General features: G+C 52.7%; 6 protein-coding genes across 6 annotated transcripts; all 6 read right to left on the bottom strand.

Annotated features, from left to right (window-relative positions):
• Positions 1–427: 427 nt before the first annotated feature.
• On the bottom strand, positions 428–5,490 carry STEHIDRAFT_165302 (DNase I-like protein). The gene is made up of 11 exons (XM_007299645.1): positions 5,169–5,490; positions 4,792–4,946; positions 4,430–4,551; positions 4,332–4,360; positions 3,353–4,243; positions 3,085–3,207; positions 2,953–3,002; positions 2,834–2,891; positions 2,658–2,756; positions 1,565–2,594; positions 428–1,499 (listed from the first exon to the last, which is right to left on the bottom strand). Exons 1-11 carry the CDS (start codon positions 5,323–5,325, stop codon positions 680–682), a joined length of 3,534 nt encoding a protein of 1,177 aa, XP_007299707.1. The 5' UTR covers positions 5,326–5,490; the 3' UTR covers positions 428–679.
• Positions 5,491–6,484: 994 nt separating this feature from the next.
• On the bottom strand, positions 6,485–8,200 carry STEHIDRAFT_144347 (SH3-domain-containing protein; the record flags this gene model as incomplete). The annotated part of the gene is made up of 4 exons (XM_007299647.1): positions 6,485–6,743; positions 6,832–6,871; positions 6,983–7,381; positions 7,751–8,200. 4 exons carry the CDS (start codon positions 8,198–8,200, stop codon positions 6,703–6,705), a joined length of 930 nt encoding a protein of 309 aa, XP_007299709.1. The 3' UTR covers positions 6,485–6,702.
• A 292-nt stretch (positions 8,201–8,492) lies between these two features.
• Positions 8,493–10,679, bottom strand: STEHIDRAFT_90669 (thioredoxin-like protein). Its single transcript, XM_007299534.1, has 5 exons — positions 10,516–10,679; positions 10,214–10,443; positions 9,781–9,979; positions 9,396–9,548; positions 8,493–9,278 (listed from the first exon to the last, which is right to left on the bottom strand). Exons 1-5 carry the CDS (start codon positions 10,564–10,566, stop codon positions 9,192–9,194), a joined length of 720 nt encoding a protein of 239 aa, XP_007299596.1. The 5' UTR covers positions 10,567–10,679; the 3' UTR covers positions 8,493–9,191.
• A 2,517-nt stretch (positions 10,680–13,196) lies between these two features.
• STEHIDRAFT_20067 (WD40 repeat-like protein) lies at positions 13,197–13,580 on the bottom strand (the record flags this gene model as incomplete). The annotated part of the gene is made up of 1 exon (XM_007299145.1): positions 13,197–13,580. A coding segment is annotated over one exon (384 nt), but the record flags the coding sequence as incomplete, so codon positions are not given.
• Positions 13,581–13,798: 218 nt separating this feature from the next.
• STEHIDRAFT_107540 (uncharacterized protein) lies at positions 13,799–15,358 on the bottom strand (the record flags this gene model as incomplete). Its single annotated transcript, XM_007299648.1, has 6 exons — positions 13,799–13,856; positions 13,912–14,062; positions 14,111–14,466; positions 14,532–14,923; positions 14,987–15,185; positions 15,255–15,358. The coding sequence occupies 6 exons, from the start codon at positions 15,356–15,358 to the stop codon at positions 13,799–13,801; spliced, it is 1,260 nt and encodes a 419-aa protein (XP_007299710.1).
• A 1,792-nt stretch (positions 15,359–17,150) lies between these two features.
• On the bottom strand, positions 17,151–19,637 carry STEHIDRAFT_49545 (kinase-like protein; the record flags this gene model as incomplete). Its single annotated transcript, XM_007299296.1, has 10 exons — positions 17,151–17,326; positions 17,441–17,852; positions 17,920–18,092; positions 18,160–18,253; positions 18,311–18,507; positions 18,740–18,854; positions 18,997–19,148; positions 19,285–19,354; positions 19,404–19,444; positions 19,505–19,637. 10 exons carry the CDS (start codon positions 19,635–19,637, stop codon positions 17,151–17,153), a joined length of 1,563 nt encoding a protein of 520 aa, XP_007299358.1.
• Between the last annotated feature and the right edge of the window lie 262 nt (positions 19,638–19,899).

The following is a 19,899-nucleotide window of genomic DNA, read 5'->3' on the forward strand; positions in this document are numbered from 1 at the left end:
CCACGACGAGTCGACGTGCAAAGGTTCGAACACGAGCGTTGCGTCGGAAAGAAGTCGCGCAATTGGCCATGGGTAAGTTTCGCATTCGAAATCAGATAACAAAAGGCGCTCAGATAAGATTGAGCCGGGACAGTCCCGAACCGCATGCGCAGGCGGTCCGCGCCACCCGCTGAACGTTGGAAGGTTCTTACTTACGCCACAGCACAGCCTCAATCTATGTAAAGAGCGCTCGAACTCTCAAGTTGAAAGAATAGCAAGATGCCCGGTATGTAGATGGTGACCATGTCAATGAGATCAGCAAAATTATCTAACTAGCCAGTGGTACATAGATCCTCTAGGTATGCAAGTATGCGATTAAGAATACTGGGTAAAGTACAACTCGCAAGATCTAGGCCATGCGCTGATGCAAGTCGGAGTGGGTGGGTATGCAAAAGAAAATGAAAAGAAAAGGATATAATAGATAAGCCATTGAATGCTTCTCGTAGATGATGATCGGTGGACGGTAGATGATGGATGCTCGAGTGTATGCAAGGAACTTGGAAAGGAGGCAGAACAAGCAATGTTCATAACGATAGGTTGCAGTGTCAGTCGGAGCCGACCAATAAGATAGCGAGACAAGGTAGAAAAGAAAATGAACGAGTGACGATGATGGCTCAAGTTAAATGTGCCCCAGGATGAATCAGATATACAAAACATACGTCCCAATAACCGGTCGATGGTCGCTCCTCCCCTCCAGCCTCCTCATCCCGCGATCGTCCAAAGTCCTATAACTCTGACAAACGATATCACCTCTCCTCGGAGCCGGAGCCGGAGCCGGAATCGGAGTAGGCGAAGGCGCACGTTCCGGCGGCCCATGCCCATCCCTCGACGATTCGGTGGAAGTGGAGAGGAAAGGCAGGAAACGCCATCGGGCAGAGGAATGATGGACCGAATCTTTCGGTGGGACGGCGGGTGGAGGCGGAGAATCGGCGTTGAAGGAGTGTCGTGGTGATGCGAGATTGGATGAAAGAGGAGAGATGGGTCGAAGTGCGGGTAGGAGTTCTGGAGAAGTGGAGGCGCGGACAGGGGCGGGGGCGGGAGCGACTGGTGAGGTGGCCGTTCGAGGACGTGGAGAGAGGATGTTGAGCATAGGTGGGGATTGGCTATCTAGTGCTGTACTTGAGCGTGATCGGGCCAATGAAGGTCGTGGGCTGATAGACATGTAGTCGACGGACTGTGGTCTTGATCGCTTGCCGCCAAATGGTGGACTTCCAGGCTTGTGAAATGGTTCGGGAAAGTTGCCGTGACCTTGGGTGGGGACTGTTGTGGTGCTACTAAGAGGCGAGGGGATGGTAGGCAGATCTGTTGATCGCACAGAAGCTATCGACCCCCTCCTACTGCGTGAAGAAAATGAACGCCATGCATGTGCGAAGAGTTGACCGACAGTCCGCGTGTGGGTGCAGTGGTCCAACTCTTCCTCCGGCGGCTTCACCGTCGACTTGAACAGTATTCGGTCGCACCTACAGGAATCCCGATATCAGCACAAATTTCTTACAGAACAGACATAAAAAAGTACCAGACATACCAGCTCGGAACACGCTGCTTGCTCGACGAATCATAAACCCCAATATCCACCTCAAGCTCGTCCCCATCCACAATTGCCGCCATTGCCCCCGACTTTGTCGAACTCGCCCTCGGCGGTCCGCCCCCAATAGATATAGACGCCGACTGCTGCACAGAGCCCATCAACGTCTCATGCTCCGCCGCACTTTTGCTGGCCGCCAACGCCGCATACGTACTCGCATGTCTCGACATGACCAACGGCGTATTCGGCGCGCTCTTCGAGTACTGATAGTCCATCGCGACGCCCGTCGACCTGCTCTTCTGCTTCGGGCGCTTGCGGGGATCATTATTACGATTATGATTACTGTTATTGTTATTGGTATGAAGACCGCTGACGTGCAGGCCCGGGTTCGAAGCAACGAACACGTTCCACTTCAGTTTCGCCTTATGCGCCGCGCTACCGAGCGAAAGTTTCGCCACGAGTCGTTTCGCGCCGAGCGCCGTCGACGACTTGTTATGCGGCGGAACGGTCTGCTCGTCCGAATCGTCTTCGTCATCGTGATCGTCCTGGTCCATCGTCCGCTTGGAGGTGGAAGTGCCGGACGACTTGGACATGACGGAGTATACCTCCCCTTCCCTTCTCGCACCCGCGTCTTCCTCACCATCCACCTCGTCCTCCGCATCCCCACTCCCCGCATTCCCGCTCCCATGACCAGCTTCCTCTTCCCCGTCCGAACTCTCATGCCCCTTCTCATCCTGGCAATCTGGATCAGCACACTCACCAACAGCAGCAGCAGGCGTATTCACGGATGCGTGCTCGCGTATGACCTGCGCGGCCACAGCGGCGTCCTCAGGTACCGCCTGCGCGGCCACCGCATCCGCATAATTCGAATTCTGCCTCTTTGGCCGTTTGCGTTTCGATTTGAGCGTGCGAAGGACGTCGTATTTGAACGTAGGCGGGAAATGGATGGGCGCTTCGTGGAAGCCGACGAAGGCTTGGCCGTTCCGCATGAGGTTGTAGAGCTGGTCGAAGGCGAGGGCTTGTTCGTATTCTGGGAGTGAGAGGATGGTTAGTGGGTTGTTAGATTGTAGGGGAAGAAAGAACGAAAACTCACCTCGTCTCGCAATAAGCCAATCCGCATGCAACCGCGAAATATCAAGCCGAAAGTTCAGATCGCCACAGAGAAACGTGTAGTCGAATTTATCCGTCAGATCTGGCAACAATATCAACACGCGAATCAATATCGCATTGCTTTTCGGTACACGTCTGAGGTAGGATGATAGGACGCACCTTCGACCAAATTCCGCGGATCGTCCGGTTTCAGGAATGCATCGACGGTCAATCCGCTCTATAATCGAAATGGGGTCCATCTCAACAACCGAATACCCCAAAACAGGTCAAGCACATACCTTGATCTTACTCAGATTAGCCATCCTATTCAACAGCCTGCCTTCATGGGCTATTCCAGCCAACACGCGATAGACAGTGCACCGATCAGGAAACCAGAAACACAAATATGACAATGCGAACGAGCGACTCACCAGCGAGATGCGCGTTGATAACCAAGATCGTCGTTCCCGAAAGATTGATACTAATCCCCACCGCACCTTTATTGCCCACTCGCCCTCCGATCAAACCAGCCGTGACCGCCGACTTTGACGTTCCTTAACACACAAATAAAACAGCGTCAATCCAAACTCCACTCCCAGTCCCACAACCCTCCTTCCCAAGAGCTCAAAAAAAGGAGGCGTGTGTAGCCTATGGAAAAAAAAGACGAGGCGGGGTAAAGAAAGAAATCAAGCAACTCACCCTCAACCAACCCCCTAACCCCCTTATGCACAAAAACAGCCAAATAAATCCCCATCATCCTCTCCTTCACCAACATCTCATACGGCCCCGCTCCCCGCCTCTCCACCACCTGCCTCCGATGATGATGATGCCTGGAAGTGATATCGCCAGTCGAAAGCGCACGGCCGACGTTGTGGAGGAGTTTTTCTTGTTTGAATTCACTGTGGAGGAGCCCTCCGCCGCCGCCTCCACTGACAATTCCGCTAGTGAGGTTGCCGCCACTGCCACTGAGGTTGCCGTTGCCGTTGCCACTGAGATTGCCGTTGCTGGTGTGGTTGCTATTACTATTACCGACAAGTCCCCCCACAGCAGACCCCGCCCCGAGCCCCACGCCCGCTCCAACTCCAACCCCAGCCCCAACAGCCCCATTCACCCCAACCTCACTCTGCGTCACCGCGTGTCTCAGATGCGGATAATGCGCATGGTGCTCTCTATGGTGGTGCTCTCTGTGTCCTCCATGTTCTCTGTATCCATACCCATGTCCATGCGAATGCGGATGCACGTCCTTAATCCCATGCACGAACCAATCCTCCAAAATCGCCGTCCATCCCGAGGACGCACCACCACTGTGCATCGCCGTCACATTCCCCGTCGCCGTCGCATTGGTCGTGGTGGAAGTAGGAGCAGCAGCCTCGTCGTGGTCCAAGTCTTTCGATTTGCGGGCTTTGATGGGACTAGGGCTGGGGATGGGCGGATTCGGATTTGCACTCGGATTCGGATTTGGAGAGGTGTTGGCGGTGGGGGGTGGAGGATCGAAAGGGTCCTCGGATGGTTTCTCTTTCTCTTTTTCTTTTTCTTTGTCCTTTTCTTTGTCTTTTAGTTTGAAGCCTGCGCCGAGGCCCATGGGGAGACCTATACACATAAAGAAAGATGACACAGTTATTACAGGTCAAGCCCAAGAGGAGAGGTTAAGATGGAATGGATCCGAAAAAGAACGTACCTGATAAACTCGGACATTCCTGGCCCGCACTACATACCAAACAAACCGGTCAACGAACGCACTCCCCACACCAAACAACAGTAAACGAAACGACATACACAATAATAAGATGATAAGGATGTCCATCCTCCGTCGACAGCGCCGGGAACGCATCAGAGTCGTTCGTCGTGCCCGTAGGGTCATACTCCGGCACGGCGCCTAGGAGTTCTTCGAGGTCGCCCTGTGATGCACAATGAACAATAAAATGAAACAACGACGGACAGCCACCATCATCATCACCGACACGATCACCGCCACCACCACCATCACACAACCAACCGCACACAAGACCGACCGAGCCCGCACGATACAATAAAACGCACACCGTCAGCACCCCGCCGACAAGGAATAGAATGATGAGGAGAGGGAGGGAGGAGGAGAGAGAGAGGAAGAGAGGGGGGGTAGAGAGGAAGACACGCACCTTCGGTAACGACTCGTGCATGTTCCAAGTAACAATACGTGTCTTCAGCGCTTTTGGCGGAGGACCCTGCGGTGCGACGGGCATCCTGCTGCCTTCGCCTGAGGGCGGCAAGCTGGAGGACGAAGGGAAGAGGGAGTGGAATCGGGAGAAAGGGCCTGGTGTGCGTGTGTGCGTGTACCCGTATATCGTCGACGAAGCATAGCATTGGTTTAATATTCCCAGAGTTTGGAGAGTCGTACGCAGCCGTAGGTCGATATAAGATGCATGGATGGAGGAGATGAAGTGAAATGAAATCCGCGTGGTCATAACGTCAGTCTCTTCGTCTTCTCGTCTTCTCGATATGCAGGAGGGAGAGGGAGGGAGAGAAGAGAACGCACCCTGCCACGGTGGCCTAAACCCATGCGAATGCTGGTGCTGATGCTGTTGCTGCTGATACCCCGGCCCAGCACTACTCGGCAGATCGAGCGTATGCGCATGCGGGATCGGGATCGCACTCCTCCTACCACTAGTCCCAGTCCCAGTCCCACCACTCATGCCATGCCCATGTCCATGAACGGTGCTCCCCGTCCCCGTCGGCGACACCGCAACGCTAGGCAAACTAGAGGGTGAGGAAGGGCTGATAGGACTTCCAGGCGAGATAGAGATAGGACTGAATGACTCTGGTGAGGAGGTCGGAGCGGAGAAGGAGGTGGAGAGAGGACTGGAGAGGGGAGAGGAGGAGTAGATCGAGATGGACGGGGGGGAAGGAGAGACGGAGATTGAGAATGGATCTTTCGGAGACGGAGATGGCTGCTGTTCGTGTTGGTGCTGGCCATGTCCAAATAGGTTGGTGGCCTGCGCGTGCATCGTGTGTGTGTGTGTGTGTGTGCTTCGACTTCGGTAAACACCCAGGAATAGCTCTATGCTCGAGGAGTGGAGACGCGACCGTGACGGCCACTGTAGACGATGTGCAGTCGATGTCGATGTCGATGACTTGGCGGAGGAGCGTCACCCACGGTAACTAATCTTCGTCGTGGTCCTTGTCGTCGTCCAAGCGAGCGTAAGAGTCGGCGGTGGGTCCTAAAGCCGCACGCGAGCAGAACGAGGCAGCCCGCGGTGTCAGAACCTTCAGGGCTTCAGGGGGGTAAGTGTAGCACAGGAAAAGAAGGTTTCCTAGCGCTTGTCCGTGAAACTGGCAGGCAAGGCACTGACTGTCCTTACTGTTCCCGGTCTTGCGATTCTGCGGAGCCTAGCGCTGATGCGATGATGGATGCTGGGAATACGGCGGCGAGAGGAGCAGGCTGCTGTAAATTATGTATGTGGCTATGAGGCCGAGGGTAGGTATGTATGTAAAAAAAGTATCGAGTATCGAGTCGCGAAATAATAAACGAGGGGCCGTCGCGAGTCGCGACGAGTGAATTGGGGCGGGCGAAATAAGCGAGTGTGTTGGGTGTGTTACAGCTATGATTGACAGCGTTAACGTTGGCGAAGGCGGTGGCAAGTGTGGCGTTCAGTCCATCCGGGACGAACGTTGAGCGTTGACGGTGAAGATGAGGTTGTCTCAGAGAAGTATTGAAACTGTACATGTAACTGTCTGCACTTGCACGACTGTATGTACCTGGACAACTGTAACGCCACCGGCATAACAACTGTTGACCGTCGACCGTCGAGGCCACACGCCACAACAACGACTCGGAGAGAACAAGCAAATGTAAAGATGTAATTATGTTTCTATGGCCCTGGGACAAGGAGTATATACGTGTTCGGAGCAAGAATGTAAATAAATACAAAAAGGGAGTCCTGTCCTGTGCGTAAACCCGACCTATTATTTAAAAGCGTAGTGATGACCCAAAAATCCATCAGATGAAGATGTAGACAATAAGATGTGATGTGATGTACGCCCAGGTATGTTCGTAAGACAGCAAGCACAGATCAAAAAATAGAGTTGATGAGCCCGCTCCCAATCGCAGAGCCTGACAGTGATAAAAAACAAACAAACAAGAGTCATGAGCATCACCACAGCCGAGCGAAAACATAGCACAGTAGTCACGAAAAACGCACCTGCACCAAACCCGACACCTCCCACCGCCGACGTAGCCAACTACATTCATAGAACCAACACATCAGCGCACCGCTCTTTAAATAGAAATAGGAATAGACACAAAACACAAAACACAAAACACAAAACACAAAACACGAAAGAGACACTCACAGTCTGCTTCAACCCCCCATACTTACTCTCCTTCTGCGGCGGCTGTTCCTGCTGCACCTGCACCTGTTGCGGTGGCGGCTGTTGTACAGCCCCGGCCCCCGGTCCATTCATATACGGATTATATCCCTGCACTTGTTGTGGTGGTGGCGGTCCTTGGTACGGCACCGGCGCGTTATTGTTGTTGTACGAGTTGTACTCGGGCGAGGAGTACGATGGCGAACGGGATTCGGACGGGGGAGGGTAGGGGGGAGCGGAGACGGACGAAGAGTCCAGTTTCTCGACGTAGTTGGACGGGAAGAGACCCTGTCTTCCGCCGATCTTGCCGGTCCACCAGTCGGCGTTGGTCTCTGTTACGATCTCGATGATGTCGCCGGCTTGGAAGCTGAGGTCGTTCGGGTCCTATGTGTCATTGTTACGGAACGGAGGGGATGTCAGTGTCGGTTTGCGATTGGGAAGATCATGGATGGATGTGTGTGGGTATGGGACCACAGGATTTGGGTATGATATGATGGAACGAGTATCGCCCGAAAGAGACGCCGTCTACTTATGTTGGAAGAACCCCTGATGAGAACTATTTTGGGGCATGCCCGTCGTAAGCTCATGGCTGTGATACAACACGCCATGCAAACAAACGCATAAAGAGGCCACGACATCGTCAAAGACCACAAAACGCAATGCCCACTCAATCCGCATTACGTCCCTCTACCCACCATCCGAAATGTGCAGCCGCATTGAACGCAGAGACAGACCCATCAAACGTGAACATACCTGTCCATTCTCATTATACGACCACAACGCCTTCGCCCTCACCACCTTCGGCCCCGGCGGTGGAACTCCCCTCCTCACCGGCGGCCCAAAGTCCGGCGGCGGCGCATGATGCGCATGCGGGGGAGGACTCGAATACGGACTAGTCACACGTCCAGGCGGCGGGCCCTGCGGCGTCGACACCGCGCTGTTCATCATCCCACCAGGCATCGGCATGTTGTGAGAATGAGCAGGACTAGACGAAGGTTCGGGGATCGTCATCCTCCTCGTAGCGTCCGAAAGTGCCATTATATTGTGATCATTATTGGAAGTGGAAGAGGAAGAAGAAGAGGGAAGTTTGGAGAGAATGTCTCGGCCTGAGTCTCGCGAGAGTTCGTTCTGAGAGATGAGGAATTCGATGTTTTGTCGGGTTTGGGAGACGATGTGGGCGATGAGGGCGGCGGGGTCGGGCATGGCTGTCAACTGACTTGTGGGGGTGTATGCTTTCAGCTGGAAGGGTACGGTCTGTTGAGGGATATGAAGGTGGGTCTGTGGAGGACGAAGGAGGTGGCCGTGAAGGACGAGAGCGAGCGAGGTGCCGAGCGCCACACCGCCTTGACGGGATCTCGAAGCCTGCGCCACGTCAGCCAGCTTACGCGCTTACTCATCCTCCCCGCACGGCGTCTTCAATCTAACTCTGAGCTTCGAGCTTCGTCTTCTGCACCCCTACTAGTTACAGTTAACTGCCCACTGGACCAGAAAGACGAATTACATTCCATCGATATCTCAGTCCACTGAATCCAAAGAACATCGACTCCATCGATGATAAGTAGCAGCGAAATGAACCAATGACACAATAAGTACCCAGCCAAGTCGGCAGAGGCAGAATCTAAATAATAAAAAGCCGTACGGAAAGAAAGAAGGCACCAGTTCGATCAAACTTCAAAGGAGAAAGAGGGCGCATGATGGACGTTATAAAGACTAAAAAAACAAACACATAGATGTACGGACGCGCGACCCTCCGAGGACGAATTATTTACAGTGACAGTGACGGAAGCACGAGATGATGGGAGATTGATTTAAGTAATCGAGGCTCGTAAGGTGGAACGAGGACGAGCCCCTTGGGGAAGAGAACGGCGTGAAGGTGGCGGTTGATGGTAATGGTGGAGATGGCGCGATGAGAGAAAAAGAATAGGTATGTGGACAGGACAAGACAAAAAAGAAAGACGACGACTAAAAACACAACGTGCCAACTCCTCTGGGAACAAAAGGACATCTGAATGGAGAGTACGTAAGGTGAAAGGAGAAATTCGAACGGATGCGGATGAGATCGTGATGTGGTGAGGATGGGAGCATGGAGGAACACTGTACTAAACAACTTCAGAGCCCGATAACATAAGAGAGGGAGATAATTTCGAGATAGGGTTTTCCGCGCGAGAACGGAAGGGTGAACGTAAGAGGTCTGTTAGGCCGCAGTGGCCACAGCAGACGATGGACTTGGTGCTCCCGACTGGTCAGCAAGACTTTCGGCCGTCGCCAGACGCTGGAAGATCTGGACATGATGATGATCAAGAACCGGAAGGGTCGTGAGCGAAACGCACATTGATGAGAAGAAAGATGGTCAGAACGACTGCGACGGGGGAGGCTGTGGAAAAAAACAGACACGAACCTTCACATACACAGACGCCTGTTGTCCGCCGCCGACAGCCCATTTGCCGTCGATGATGGTGAACGGAACGCCAGTGACGCCCTTCTGGCGGGCCTCAGCAATTTGGGCCTCAACCTCTGCCAAGAGCTCGTCGGACTTCAAAAAGTCGAGTGCCTGCAATGTGACCGATGAGCAATGAGCAAACAATATCAAAGTAAACGCATTAGGCATCGAGGAATGAGAGTTGCGAATGGGGTACGCCTGCTTGTGGTGATTGGACGCCGCCTCCGAGGGGCTGAGCAAGATCTCAATCCCATCGGGGAGGACGACATAGATCTCCGTCATCCAGACCGTCATTCACGCCCTACATGGAGAAAACGTAAAAATGCGGGGAGATAGAGCGTACCTCTGCTTTTGACATCAAACCGGAAGCTTCTGCGAGGTCGGAAAGCATATCGAGGTCGCACAGGTCCTGCTCATCCTGTTGATACGCCTTGAAGATATTGCGCAGAAGATCGGCCTGGGTTTTTGGGCCTCCGATGTGCAAGGCTTTCATCATCAACCTATGCGCTCGTGTTGATTGCGAAATCTTGCCCTGGAATGAACTGCAAACATGATTAGATACGACAGCTAGCGTGACAGACACGAGATACGTGCACAAGGAACGTATGTGGGAAACAGCAGGGAAAGCACGCTCAATGGCGTCATCGAAAAGATGCAAAGGCGGCCGTACTCAGGCATACAAGAATGCGGCGCGTGCAATAGTATTCAATCTTCGGAGGGGGAGATGCACGGAGGAAAGAACGAAACGCAAAGGTATACATCGAGATCAGACTCACATGTTGACTCCGGCCTCCTCAGCTTTCTGGGTCACCAGACTGTTAACGGCCTCAAACTTCATTTTACCAAACTTCTTCGTGAGGTATTCCTCTTTATCCATCGGTGTCTCCGAGAGGCCAGGGCTGACTATGAAAGGCCGGTACTCGACCTGGAATTCGAGTGGTAGATTGGAACACTGGGCCAGCGCATTTTGGAGCTCGCGATACCCGATGTAGCACCAAGGACAGATCTATAAATAAGGGACAAGACAGAGTCAGAGTCAGAATTCGAGGAATAGCGAATGTGTGATTTTGAAACGCACGAAATCGGAAATCACGACAAGCTTGACGATACGCTTCGATAGGATGGTCATGGTGGTCGAAAGAGTAGTACTGAGAGATCCGAATGCCACAGAGGCAAAGGGTTGAGATTATAGTTGTTGCGTTGTTCGCTATGGAAGCGCTGAAGGGAGAATAGCGGTATGGTGGAGAGGAGAGATGCGGTATGTCTAAGCAGGCGAGTATATGGGAGGAAGTGAAGGCGGTGTGACCAAGCCAGAGCCGATCGGGATCCTTTCCAGCTGAGTGAGCGAGCTTCCGGCACAGCTCCGGCATCGTTCGGAGCCTGTCACAGTCTCACGTCACATCCCATTTATGGAAACTCCGTGCACCCACTCGGGTTCCGAACTTCGCCCGCCGAGCACAGGAAATCTAATCATCTCCTCGTCGAAAACATGCCCGGTCCCTCCATATGGTCCTCGCAGTCGCTGCAAATACCAACGCTGACCAACTCGAGACCGACGGCAAAGCTCTAGCTGCTATTCCCGAGCTCGCGACTTGCTCGCGGCTCGCTCGAGCCCTACTAATAGGTGAGCGCTCATGCAGCATGGTCCAACTCCGACTCGTTGGGATTGCGCCAGAGATGATTGGCTCTCTCTTAAACTCTTACGAGCAGCGCTGAAGCGCTGATGGCTATACTATGCTCTTGGAGGTAACGGTCTTCACTTTGTCCACCGGCACATTGGCGCGTTTTTCTCTTGCAACTTGATCCCAGAATCTGGATTCGAAAGCCACTCTTGCCCCACGGAAGTTATCTAGGACGTGATATAACTTGGACAGGATCTATCGTTATAACTTAGCTCAGGGCCTCTGCTGGCGGCGATTTACGTAACCTCATACGGTAAGTACTAGAGAGGATGAATGAACGTCTGCACTTCGGAGGTAACACACAATTCTTCGAGAGGATCCGGCGTCCACAACTGATCAGGCAGTACAGTGTCAACCGAGCTGAGCTCGGGCTCCACGAACAAGATTATATTCATGTCGACAGACACTCTCGAATCCCTCTCAGTAAACCTTGTAGGCGGCGCGGCACCTACCCCCTACCGAGTTCTGTCGAGCCGCCATCCGCAAAACGCCCCGTACTACGTCTATCAGCGACGCCTACGCTCCTTCACAACAAGTCGTGTCGGACTTTGAAGCTCAGGCCAGTGCAGGCCTCTCCGGACGATTCTAGACGACGACAAGCTTATCAGTGTGTGCAAATCGCTGCCGATCTTCGTTTGGAGACCGGTCTGGATATGCTGACTGAGGCGTCGATCACCCCTCGACTCGTAAGAACGCAGTAACCTCGTGTTTTTGTTTGCTTGTTCAGCTCAGATCACTCTAAATAAACCGCTCCCCACCATGCGTCACTTTCAAGTCATCTGGATGCATGGCCGTGGAACTCTCATTGCCTTTATGAGCTACTGCATAACGAACTAAAGAGGCGCCTCTTACTCAGACGATCTTCGACGTTGTGCACATGCTCTGTATTCACCCGAGCCGTGTTCCGACATGGGTCACGACATTCAACGGTGAGTGGATGAAAAATTACTGACCTGTTCCATCCTCTCAATCGATTGCTCTGTTTACGAGTAATGCCAAATCGCACATAATGACACAGAATTAGGAAACAAATGAGCTTCGTGCCACTCACTTGATTGTGACTCATTATGCGAGGCTCACGCTGACTTTCTTGAATATAGAAGCAACAAATCGTTCAGCGAGTCGGCACAGAATGCTTCAACAGGCTGATACGGACGATCTCGAGCTGTCGCTTTGTAATTTGCTGTCCATCCGCCGGAGCGAGTCTTAGCTGCGCGTTTTACTTGCTGGGGCCACTCACGAAAACTTGTCCTGTAATCTCCTTGTTCAATATCTTCCGAGTGAAGTAGACACGGGTCGAATATGAGTCCAAGGTGTCGCGTCGGTCAGACTAGGAACGGACGAATCACACGAAGTCAATTTAGAACTCCGACTTGCCCGCGTGGCGGAAGATTGTGTGGCGCCATCTGATGTTTTTCCTTCTCTGCACAGTCTTGGAATGTTACTCAACAAATGGAAAAACTGAACCTCGTAAGAATTTGAACGATTGAACGCCCTGTCATGTCCAACAGTGACACAAAACATCATACCACACAACCTGCCACTAGCCAGGGTCCTTCCGCTCTTTCCATACTGCTCCTACCCTCTTCGCCGTCTCGCCCTCGCTGTCCTCCTCGGCCACTGTCACCTCTACCACCTGTCCCTTCGTCCGCTAATTTCAATCTCCGTAGTATGCCTCCTCATTCCCTCCGTTGCCCCTGGTGCTACATCAGAAGTCGGAGCCGGAGCTCCTCCTCCGTCACTTCTTCAAGTGTGCTGATAGTAGGAATATTTTAGTATAACCAACGTGTCTAAGTGGTGGCAATGAGACAGATACTGACAATGTTTTGGGAGCAGGCTCTGATATAATAGGGAGGAACGACGACTCTGCAGGCGGCGGATCTCGAGAGTACAAGAAAAGGTATTTAGACTCTCCTACAATGAGGTGTCTTCGATTCTTCGAAAGCGCTACGATGCTTGTAACCCTACCCAGACCACGAGAGCGCCAGCAGCGATATTTTATGTTATGATAGCTCTGCAGTTTATCCCGTGAAGTCCATGCACAGTCGAATGCAAAACCGTCTATCAATGATAATGGGACCAATTTTCCCGTCTGAGCACTCCATATGTCGATACCGTGCTGAGAACTATGACCTATAACGAACATGCCATCGGCGGAGAAGTCGAGGAAGGAGATGGTATGTTTGGGTTTATCAAGCACGCATTTGATCGTGCGGGCCTGAAAATCCCAAATCAAGACGTTCCACTCTATATCTGCAGAAACAACGTAATTTCCATCAGGTGAGAACACCATGGCCCAGATCCACCCTTCATGTATCTTGACCTTCGACACTTCGTTTCTCGCCTGGAAATCGAAAATGATGATAGTGCCATCCGTGTGGCCAGAGATGATGTATCTTCCGTCTGGAGAGAACGTGATAGCAGTGACACCAGAGTTGTGCGCATTGAACTTCAGAGCTTCAACATTCTCGCTGTCTAAATCGTGAACCTGGACTACCCCCCCCAAAAAAGTATGTCCATACGCGATGAACCTGCCATCATAGGAAAATGTAACGCAATGGTGCCCAAAAGAAGGACTCCTTTGGATGCGCCTCTGGAGATGCCAGTCACCGACAGGTGACCAATGCAACAAAGGATGGTGAGAGTGAGAGGCAGCATCGATATTTGGCCTGGGATCGACTACGCCAGATGAGCCGGGAAGTATTCGCCGAGTTGATGTATCGACGATGGGGTAGTGCTGATCGATACTTTGAAAGTTCTCTATATGAGCGCCATGAGACAATATGTCGTACATGGGCGGTGTAGAGCGAGCTTGAATGAGACCCCGATCGGTAGACGTTGAAGGGGCAGGATGGCGACCGGAATGGGCTATTGCGGCTTCACTGTGTAGCGAGTACTCGTCGTATTGAGGTGCATCAAGTGAACCTTGTAAGGGTGCAGAAGCTGAGAAATTATCAGCAACAGTTTGAGAGCGAGTAGAGAACGACATACAGTCCGCAAAGGTAGGTACTTGATCGTGAGGACCACTCGGCTGACCCCCAGTGTCTGCATCAAGGATGGCACGATATCGCGTATGACTGTCGTCGTTGGGGAGTGAGTAGTGGCCACCTTCGAAATACATGGGCGCGACCGGCTCCTGGTCTTGCAACACCGGGTTTATGGCCGGAGAGGATGGTATAGTCGAAGCTGTGTGGCCGCCGGTTACACCCTGGATTGCTGGAGATGGAACGAGAGCAAGAGCTTCCCCATGATTTGACGCGTCAGCGGAGGAAGTTGGGTGTGGTAATGGAGGATCGACGACCATGGTTTCAAGTTCGTCTTCTTGCTCGACCGCAGCAGGTGAAGGACTGAACATTCCAAGCATGAACCATGAGCAAAGGCAACTCGAAGAGTGGATCAAGCGGTGACGCACTAGCATTGGATGAATTGGAAGCTTCTCGAGACCGAGTTGGCTCCGAATTCGTTTTCCTGGGTCGACTGAGTGCCGCTAGAATTGGAACCACGGGCCATCTCGGTGTAATGCGCGCGCAACTGCTCGTCCTGAAGACGATCAGTCACGGTGCTGTTGATTGCGGACATCATCTCTGACTGCGATATGGTCTTCGCCTTCAACTGCGCCTTCAGCTCTGCCCGCTTTGCCTCAACAACTGGATCAAGGCTCGAAGCTATATCTCTATTGCACTTCGAGCGTAAGGAGGGCTTCTTCTTCTCCGCGACCAAGCGTTTGAAGGAGCTCTGAGGCTCATTGCGCTTGTGCTTCTTCAGAATGCTCTGCTGATGGTTTTGAATCCATTTCTTCACCCTCTGCAAAACCACGACAGGCCATGAATTATTATCATCGATGGATATGAGGAAAGAACTACGAACCCTGTGAGTGTTCTCCTCTCTGACCTTCACTTCGACATCCGTCTCGACGGCACCATCAGGTTTCGCTCGAGGGACGCAAGGGAAGGAACGTTTGAAGTCTTCGACGATAGTCAGGAGCCATAGTCTGTCGGTGGTACGAGACTGTCCTTTGTCAGCGATGATACGATTTTCAAGCCATTCTTCTTCCTTGGGTAGCCATCTGAACAGAGGAGGCTAGTTCACAAGTACACGGTCAGATGGTGACAAAGGTTGACAAGGGAAATTCTACGTGCCATGGTCGACGGCGTCAAATGAAGCGTATGTTGCGAAGAATGAGAGATACCGCAGATGTAGAGGGGAAAGGATGAAGGGGGTGAGTTGGGTACACGCCATGCTGGGATGGACTTATGTATGTGCCGAACTCGTGAAGAGACCAAGAATAGCAGAGATGTTGATCAACCGTGTTTGTATTGGCGCCCACACAGCACAGCACACCCGCCCAACTAGGCCACCTAGTCGCCCGCCTCTAGACAGGACTCCCAAGATGCATGCATGCATACATACACCGCCGAGTCGAAGCGGCTGATATATGCCATGGCAGGTACTTCTTTCCCCAGTTGGCCGCCTAGTCACCCCACCCAAGTCAGCCTCAGAGGGCGCGCGATCATTTGTGTGAGATATCTGGTGTTTGTAGAAGTTCTTGTACAGGAAGCAAGATGCTTAGGACTTTGCCTGACACGGGGACTTTTTGTGTGAGGTTCCAGCGACGTTGACGTTTTCGACGTCGACGACTCACCGCGATCGGAGTTGGGAGCCTTTAGCACATTTCAAGTTCCGCGTTGTGATTGTGGCCCAATAGCAGCCGCGCCACCTCAAAACCGACGCCACACGCCAGCACACGCCCAAATTTAAACGCTCTCAATCTCACATCCAGTGCTCCAGATCATTCCCCAAAACCCACGACAACACACGATCAGAAAAAAAGCATAACCTCTCTCCACCAAACAACGTCAATTTCTCCGATTAAACGAGCGACCTAAGTTAGACGAACAAAAAAAATGACTGCAAAGACTGCAACGTCTAAATAACGGAGTACCGACAGGTCACGAGCGACTACGTGTTTTCGAAACCAATAAACAGGACGAATGAAAGCGGGCGGGGAAGAGAGGGTGTGGAAGAAGAGGAAAGAAGCAAAAATGGGATCCGGAAAGTTTTCGAAAGAGGGGGTAAATGGTCCGAGCGTGAGTGGAGAATCTCGAGCTCAGGGGATGATGCGTGATGGCTAGCTTGCGAAACGAGTGCTCCGACGTTCCACGTCGAGTGCGGAACTAGCTGGTATCCCGTAGGTCCAAAGCTCCCAGCCAGGCAAGATCGTTTGTTATTGTGGAATTGACCTGAGACTTTGAGTGCATGGTGGCGGGTGATCGATGATCCAAGAAACAAACAAGAAAATGCCGCCGATGATGATTTGAACCAATGGAAGAAAGAGAACAAAATACAGGATAAGAATGAACGAGGCCCATTAACCAGGGAGGAAGAGATGATGACGATTGTGATCCAAAGACAAGATGACAGACGACGACAACGACAACGGGGCGGAAAAAAAGGGAATCGCGGACTAAAGCCGAGTGACTAGGGCAGACTAAAAGAGCAAGAATATAAGTTAAACACGACACCGAGAGTGATGAGGGGAGAGAGGAGAGGGAGAGGGCAGACAGGCAAAGAAACAAGGTATACGTCCTGTCCATACGATCAACATTTGCGAAAAAACGACGATGCCGATGGAGGTGAGACGGGGTGGTAGTGTGATTGATTGATGGGGCGAAAAGAAAAAGAAACTATAAAACGAGCGGAGTGGAGGATATGCCTGGTCCTTGAGTAACAAAAAACCAGCCGATATCGTATGTTCATGGTTGAGCGTGCCAGAGGAGTTATGCAGATTAGGTCGGGATGCGTGGGTGCGATGTTCATGCGAGGATGACGTGGGGGGCATGTATACGAGGCAGGATCATTAGCGAGTCGAGACAGTGACGAGACGTTGATGCGTGGGTGGACATAGACATGATAACCTGAAATGGTAAATTGCCGTGCTATGTAAGACCAAGACGTTGCAGGCTTCGAGGAAAGAAGAGCACTCACTGATAGATTATTGGAAGAAAATAGAAAGGTATCGCGCGCACCACAACTAAGCCCTGCAGCAGAACAAGCTCCAAAAGCCGCCTTTCTTCCTCCCTCCACCATGCCCATCCTCGTCCTGCTCCCCCACTCTCGCCATTTGCTCCCGATCGTAGACCGCCATGCCGTTCGCACGCCCCTCCCGAGGTGACAGTGCTCCCTCCCTGGCGTCCCCGTTTTTCTTCCCTTGTGTTCCTGCAGCCTGACTATGTCTGAACGAGTCAGATGCCGTGCCATTCCCGTTTCCATTCCCATTCCCGTTCCCGTAAGCATTCCCATTGAGCGCACCAGTCGAGCCACCGTTAGCTAGAGCCGCGAGACTGCCCGACTGTCCGTTCGGGGCATAAGAACCTCCTGTACCTGGACGGTGATACGCGTTGGGGCTTGGCGCAGCAGCATACGGATGAGGAGCGGTGAGCGCAGTGCTCCCATCGCGTGAGATTTGCTGTTGGCTGGCACGACGACTAGCAGGAGGCAATGGCTGTACACTGACATCCCTACTTGCGTTGCGCGAAGTATCCAGGACGTTCGGTCGTCTGGTGGATTGCTTGACGTGTGCGGTGTTCGGACTGGCGATCACGCCGTTTGCGGCGCTTTGGTTTGGATCCAGGGCTTGGCGAGATCCGCGCTTATGCTCTCCCCTTGATCTGTGCTCGCGAGGTGTGGGTGTACCGGCATTAGCGTGAGCCTGAGCGAGGACAGCAGCGGAAGTCTAGAGAGCGACAACGATCGTCAGTGAACGCTTTTCTGCGTGCGACACATGAGGACTCGGAGCTTACATGTCCGGCTTCCCAGCCCTTGCCGTTGTTCAGCAACATCCAGTCGTAGACACCGTCCTCCGGCTCACCCAGTGTCTTGAGGACCTTGGAAAAGAGCTCCCGCAGGAAATCGTAGTCTGGACTTTCCTCGAAGCCGAGCTTTCGGACGTAGTTCATATAAATAGAGAACTCCTCTGTGTGAAAGAACCCGGATAGGTTCAGCGATTACATTACAGTGAAAGTGAGGTATGTATCACAGACCTGGGAACCCGTCGCACAGTTCTGCTATGGGTGTGCTCTGCTTCTTCTCGCCGATCTTCTCGTACTTCTGCTTGTTCGTGGCTGCTCGAAGACCCTGAAAGAGCTCTTCTCAGCGGAAATCTCACAAGAACGGGTCAAATCGCGCGCTCACCTGCCACGGCAGACCACCACGAAGGAAGTACATGAACACGTGCCCGAGCGACTCCAGGTCATCACGTCGGGATTGTTCACGGCCCAAGTGTGTGTTGATCGACATGTAACGAGCAGTTCCGGAAAGGGATTTACGCTCGCGGTAAGGGATGTGCACCTTCGTCTTCGGGTCGCGGTAGTGCTTCGCCATGCCGAAATCTACGGCCCAGTTAGGTTAGCAAACATTCACGCTGGATATGGAATACGTCTATAGGTGATCAAAGACTAGGAAGTTCTGGCATTTTCCAGGCGAGGATAGACGCTGCATTTGACCAATTGGGGCCACAGCGGAACCGTGCAGGACAATGTGGAGTGCTCATGGCCGGCGAATGCGGTGATCGCCGAAAACTCCACCAAGAGACGAACTACAGGCATGGACGAGCATGCTCACCAATAACATGAATGGTATTAGCATTCTTTGTCCCGGGAACGCCAATTAGGAAGTTGTCGGGCTTGATATCACGGTAGATGAGGGACTTGTCGTGGATGGCCTGCACGCGAGTGACCTAGATATTATGTCACAAGACAACATCAGTGATGAGCGGTTTTTGACAAAGTGGAGAGTCCTACCATCTACGAGTGGTAGTAAGAACGCAAACACGCAATAATGGGCTGTTAGCGCGGGTGGGTTGACATGCAAACGTCGACAGTCACCTGTTTAGCCGCCATGCAGACCGTCTTAATCGAAAACTTCCGACCACACATGTCGAAAAGGTCCTCCAGGTTCGGACCAAGCAAGTCGATGGCGAGGACGTTGTGCAGACCCTCCTGGCCGAAGTGATGGACCTGGGGCACACCGGCTATAGTCGGTCGTACAGCATTTCGGGTTGGAGCATGAGTGACGTTGATGGCGGAATGAAGAGTACGTAGAGTGATGAAATCATGGACTGAAAGTAAGACAACTGCGAGTATCAAAGCATAGTAGGGAGGGCGTACGCGTGCCGTTCAACGTCCTGTAGGAGCGGTATTCGTCTCGCAATTGTGGGGCATCGGACTTGCGGGGTTCCTGTAGCACAATGAGCCTCGGTGGCGACTACGAATGATTGCACACGTACGAATTTGATGGCGACCGGTTGGTTCGAAAGGAGGTTTGTACCTACGAGTATACATGACATGGGTGACTGTGCCAGCGGACAAGGGAGAGGAGGATAGATACCTTCGAAGACGACGCCGAAGGAGCCTTCTCCGATTTTCTTGCCTACGCGGAAATGGTTGCCGACGATGCCATTCGATGAGCCGGACTGGGATGGTTGTGCCGACGACGAGGCAATTACATGGGGGGTCGCCATCGGGAAGGAAAAGGGAATGGGATGGGGGGAATGGTGTGAGGAAAAGAGAGGGTAAAGAAAGAGAAAGGAGAAACGGAGGACGAGCGACGCCTGCGAGCGGGGCCGCCATCCGCCCACCCAACCGGCGGAGTTTCAACTCCCAGGAACCCTCTCTCTCTTGGCTCTCCCACGTGCACGCTGACCGTCCTCCTGGCTGTCATCCTTCCTGCCTCCGTCCGAGACCTGCAATTGCACCCTTCATGCGAATACTCCTTTCATTCAT

This window comes from Stereum hirsutum (assembly GCF_000264905.1).
Source record: "Stereum hirsutum FP-91666 SS1 unplaced genomic scaffold STEHIscaffold_2, whole genome shotgun sequence".
Classification (NCBI taxonomy): domain Eukaryota; kingdom Fungi; phylum Basidiomycota; class Agaricomycetes; order Russulales; family Stereaceae; genus Stereum; species Stereum hirsutum.

Coding starts and splice junctions, on each gene's coding strand:
- STEHIDRAFT_165302 (XM_007299645.1), bottom strand. CDS start 5,325: ATGAGTGGTGGGACTGGGACTGGGACTAGTGGTAGGAGGAGTGCGATC. Junction 4,361..4,429: donor CCTTATCATCTTATTATTGT/GTATGTCGTTTC, acceptor TTTGGTATGTAG/TGCGGGCCAGGAATGTCCGA. Junction 1,500..1,564: donor AAGCAGCGTGTTCCGAGCTG/GTATGTCTGGTA, acceptor GGATTCCTGTAG/GTGCGACCGAATACTGTTCA.
- STEHIDRAFT_90669 (XM_007299534.1), bottom strand. CDS start 10,566: ATGACCATCCTATCGAAGCGTATCGTCAAGCTTGTCGTGATTTCCGAT. Junction 10,444..10,515: donor TTGTCGTGATTTCCGATTTC/GTGCGTTTCAAA, acceptor CCTTATTTATAG/ATCTGTCCTTGGTGCTACAT. Junction 9,279..9,395: donor AGGCGTCTGTGTATGTGAAG/GTTCGTGTCTGT, acceptor CATCATGTCCAG/ATCTTCCAGCGTCTGGCGAC.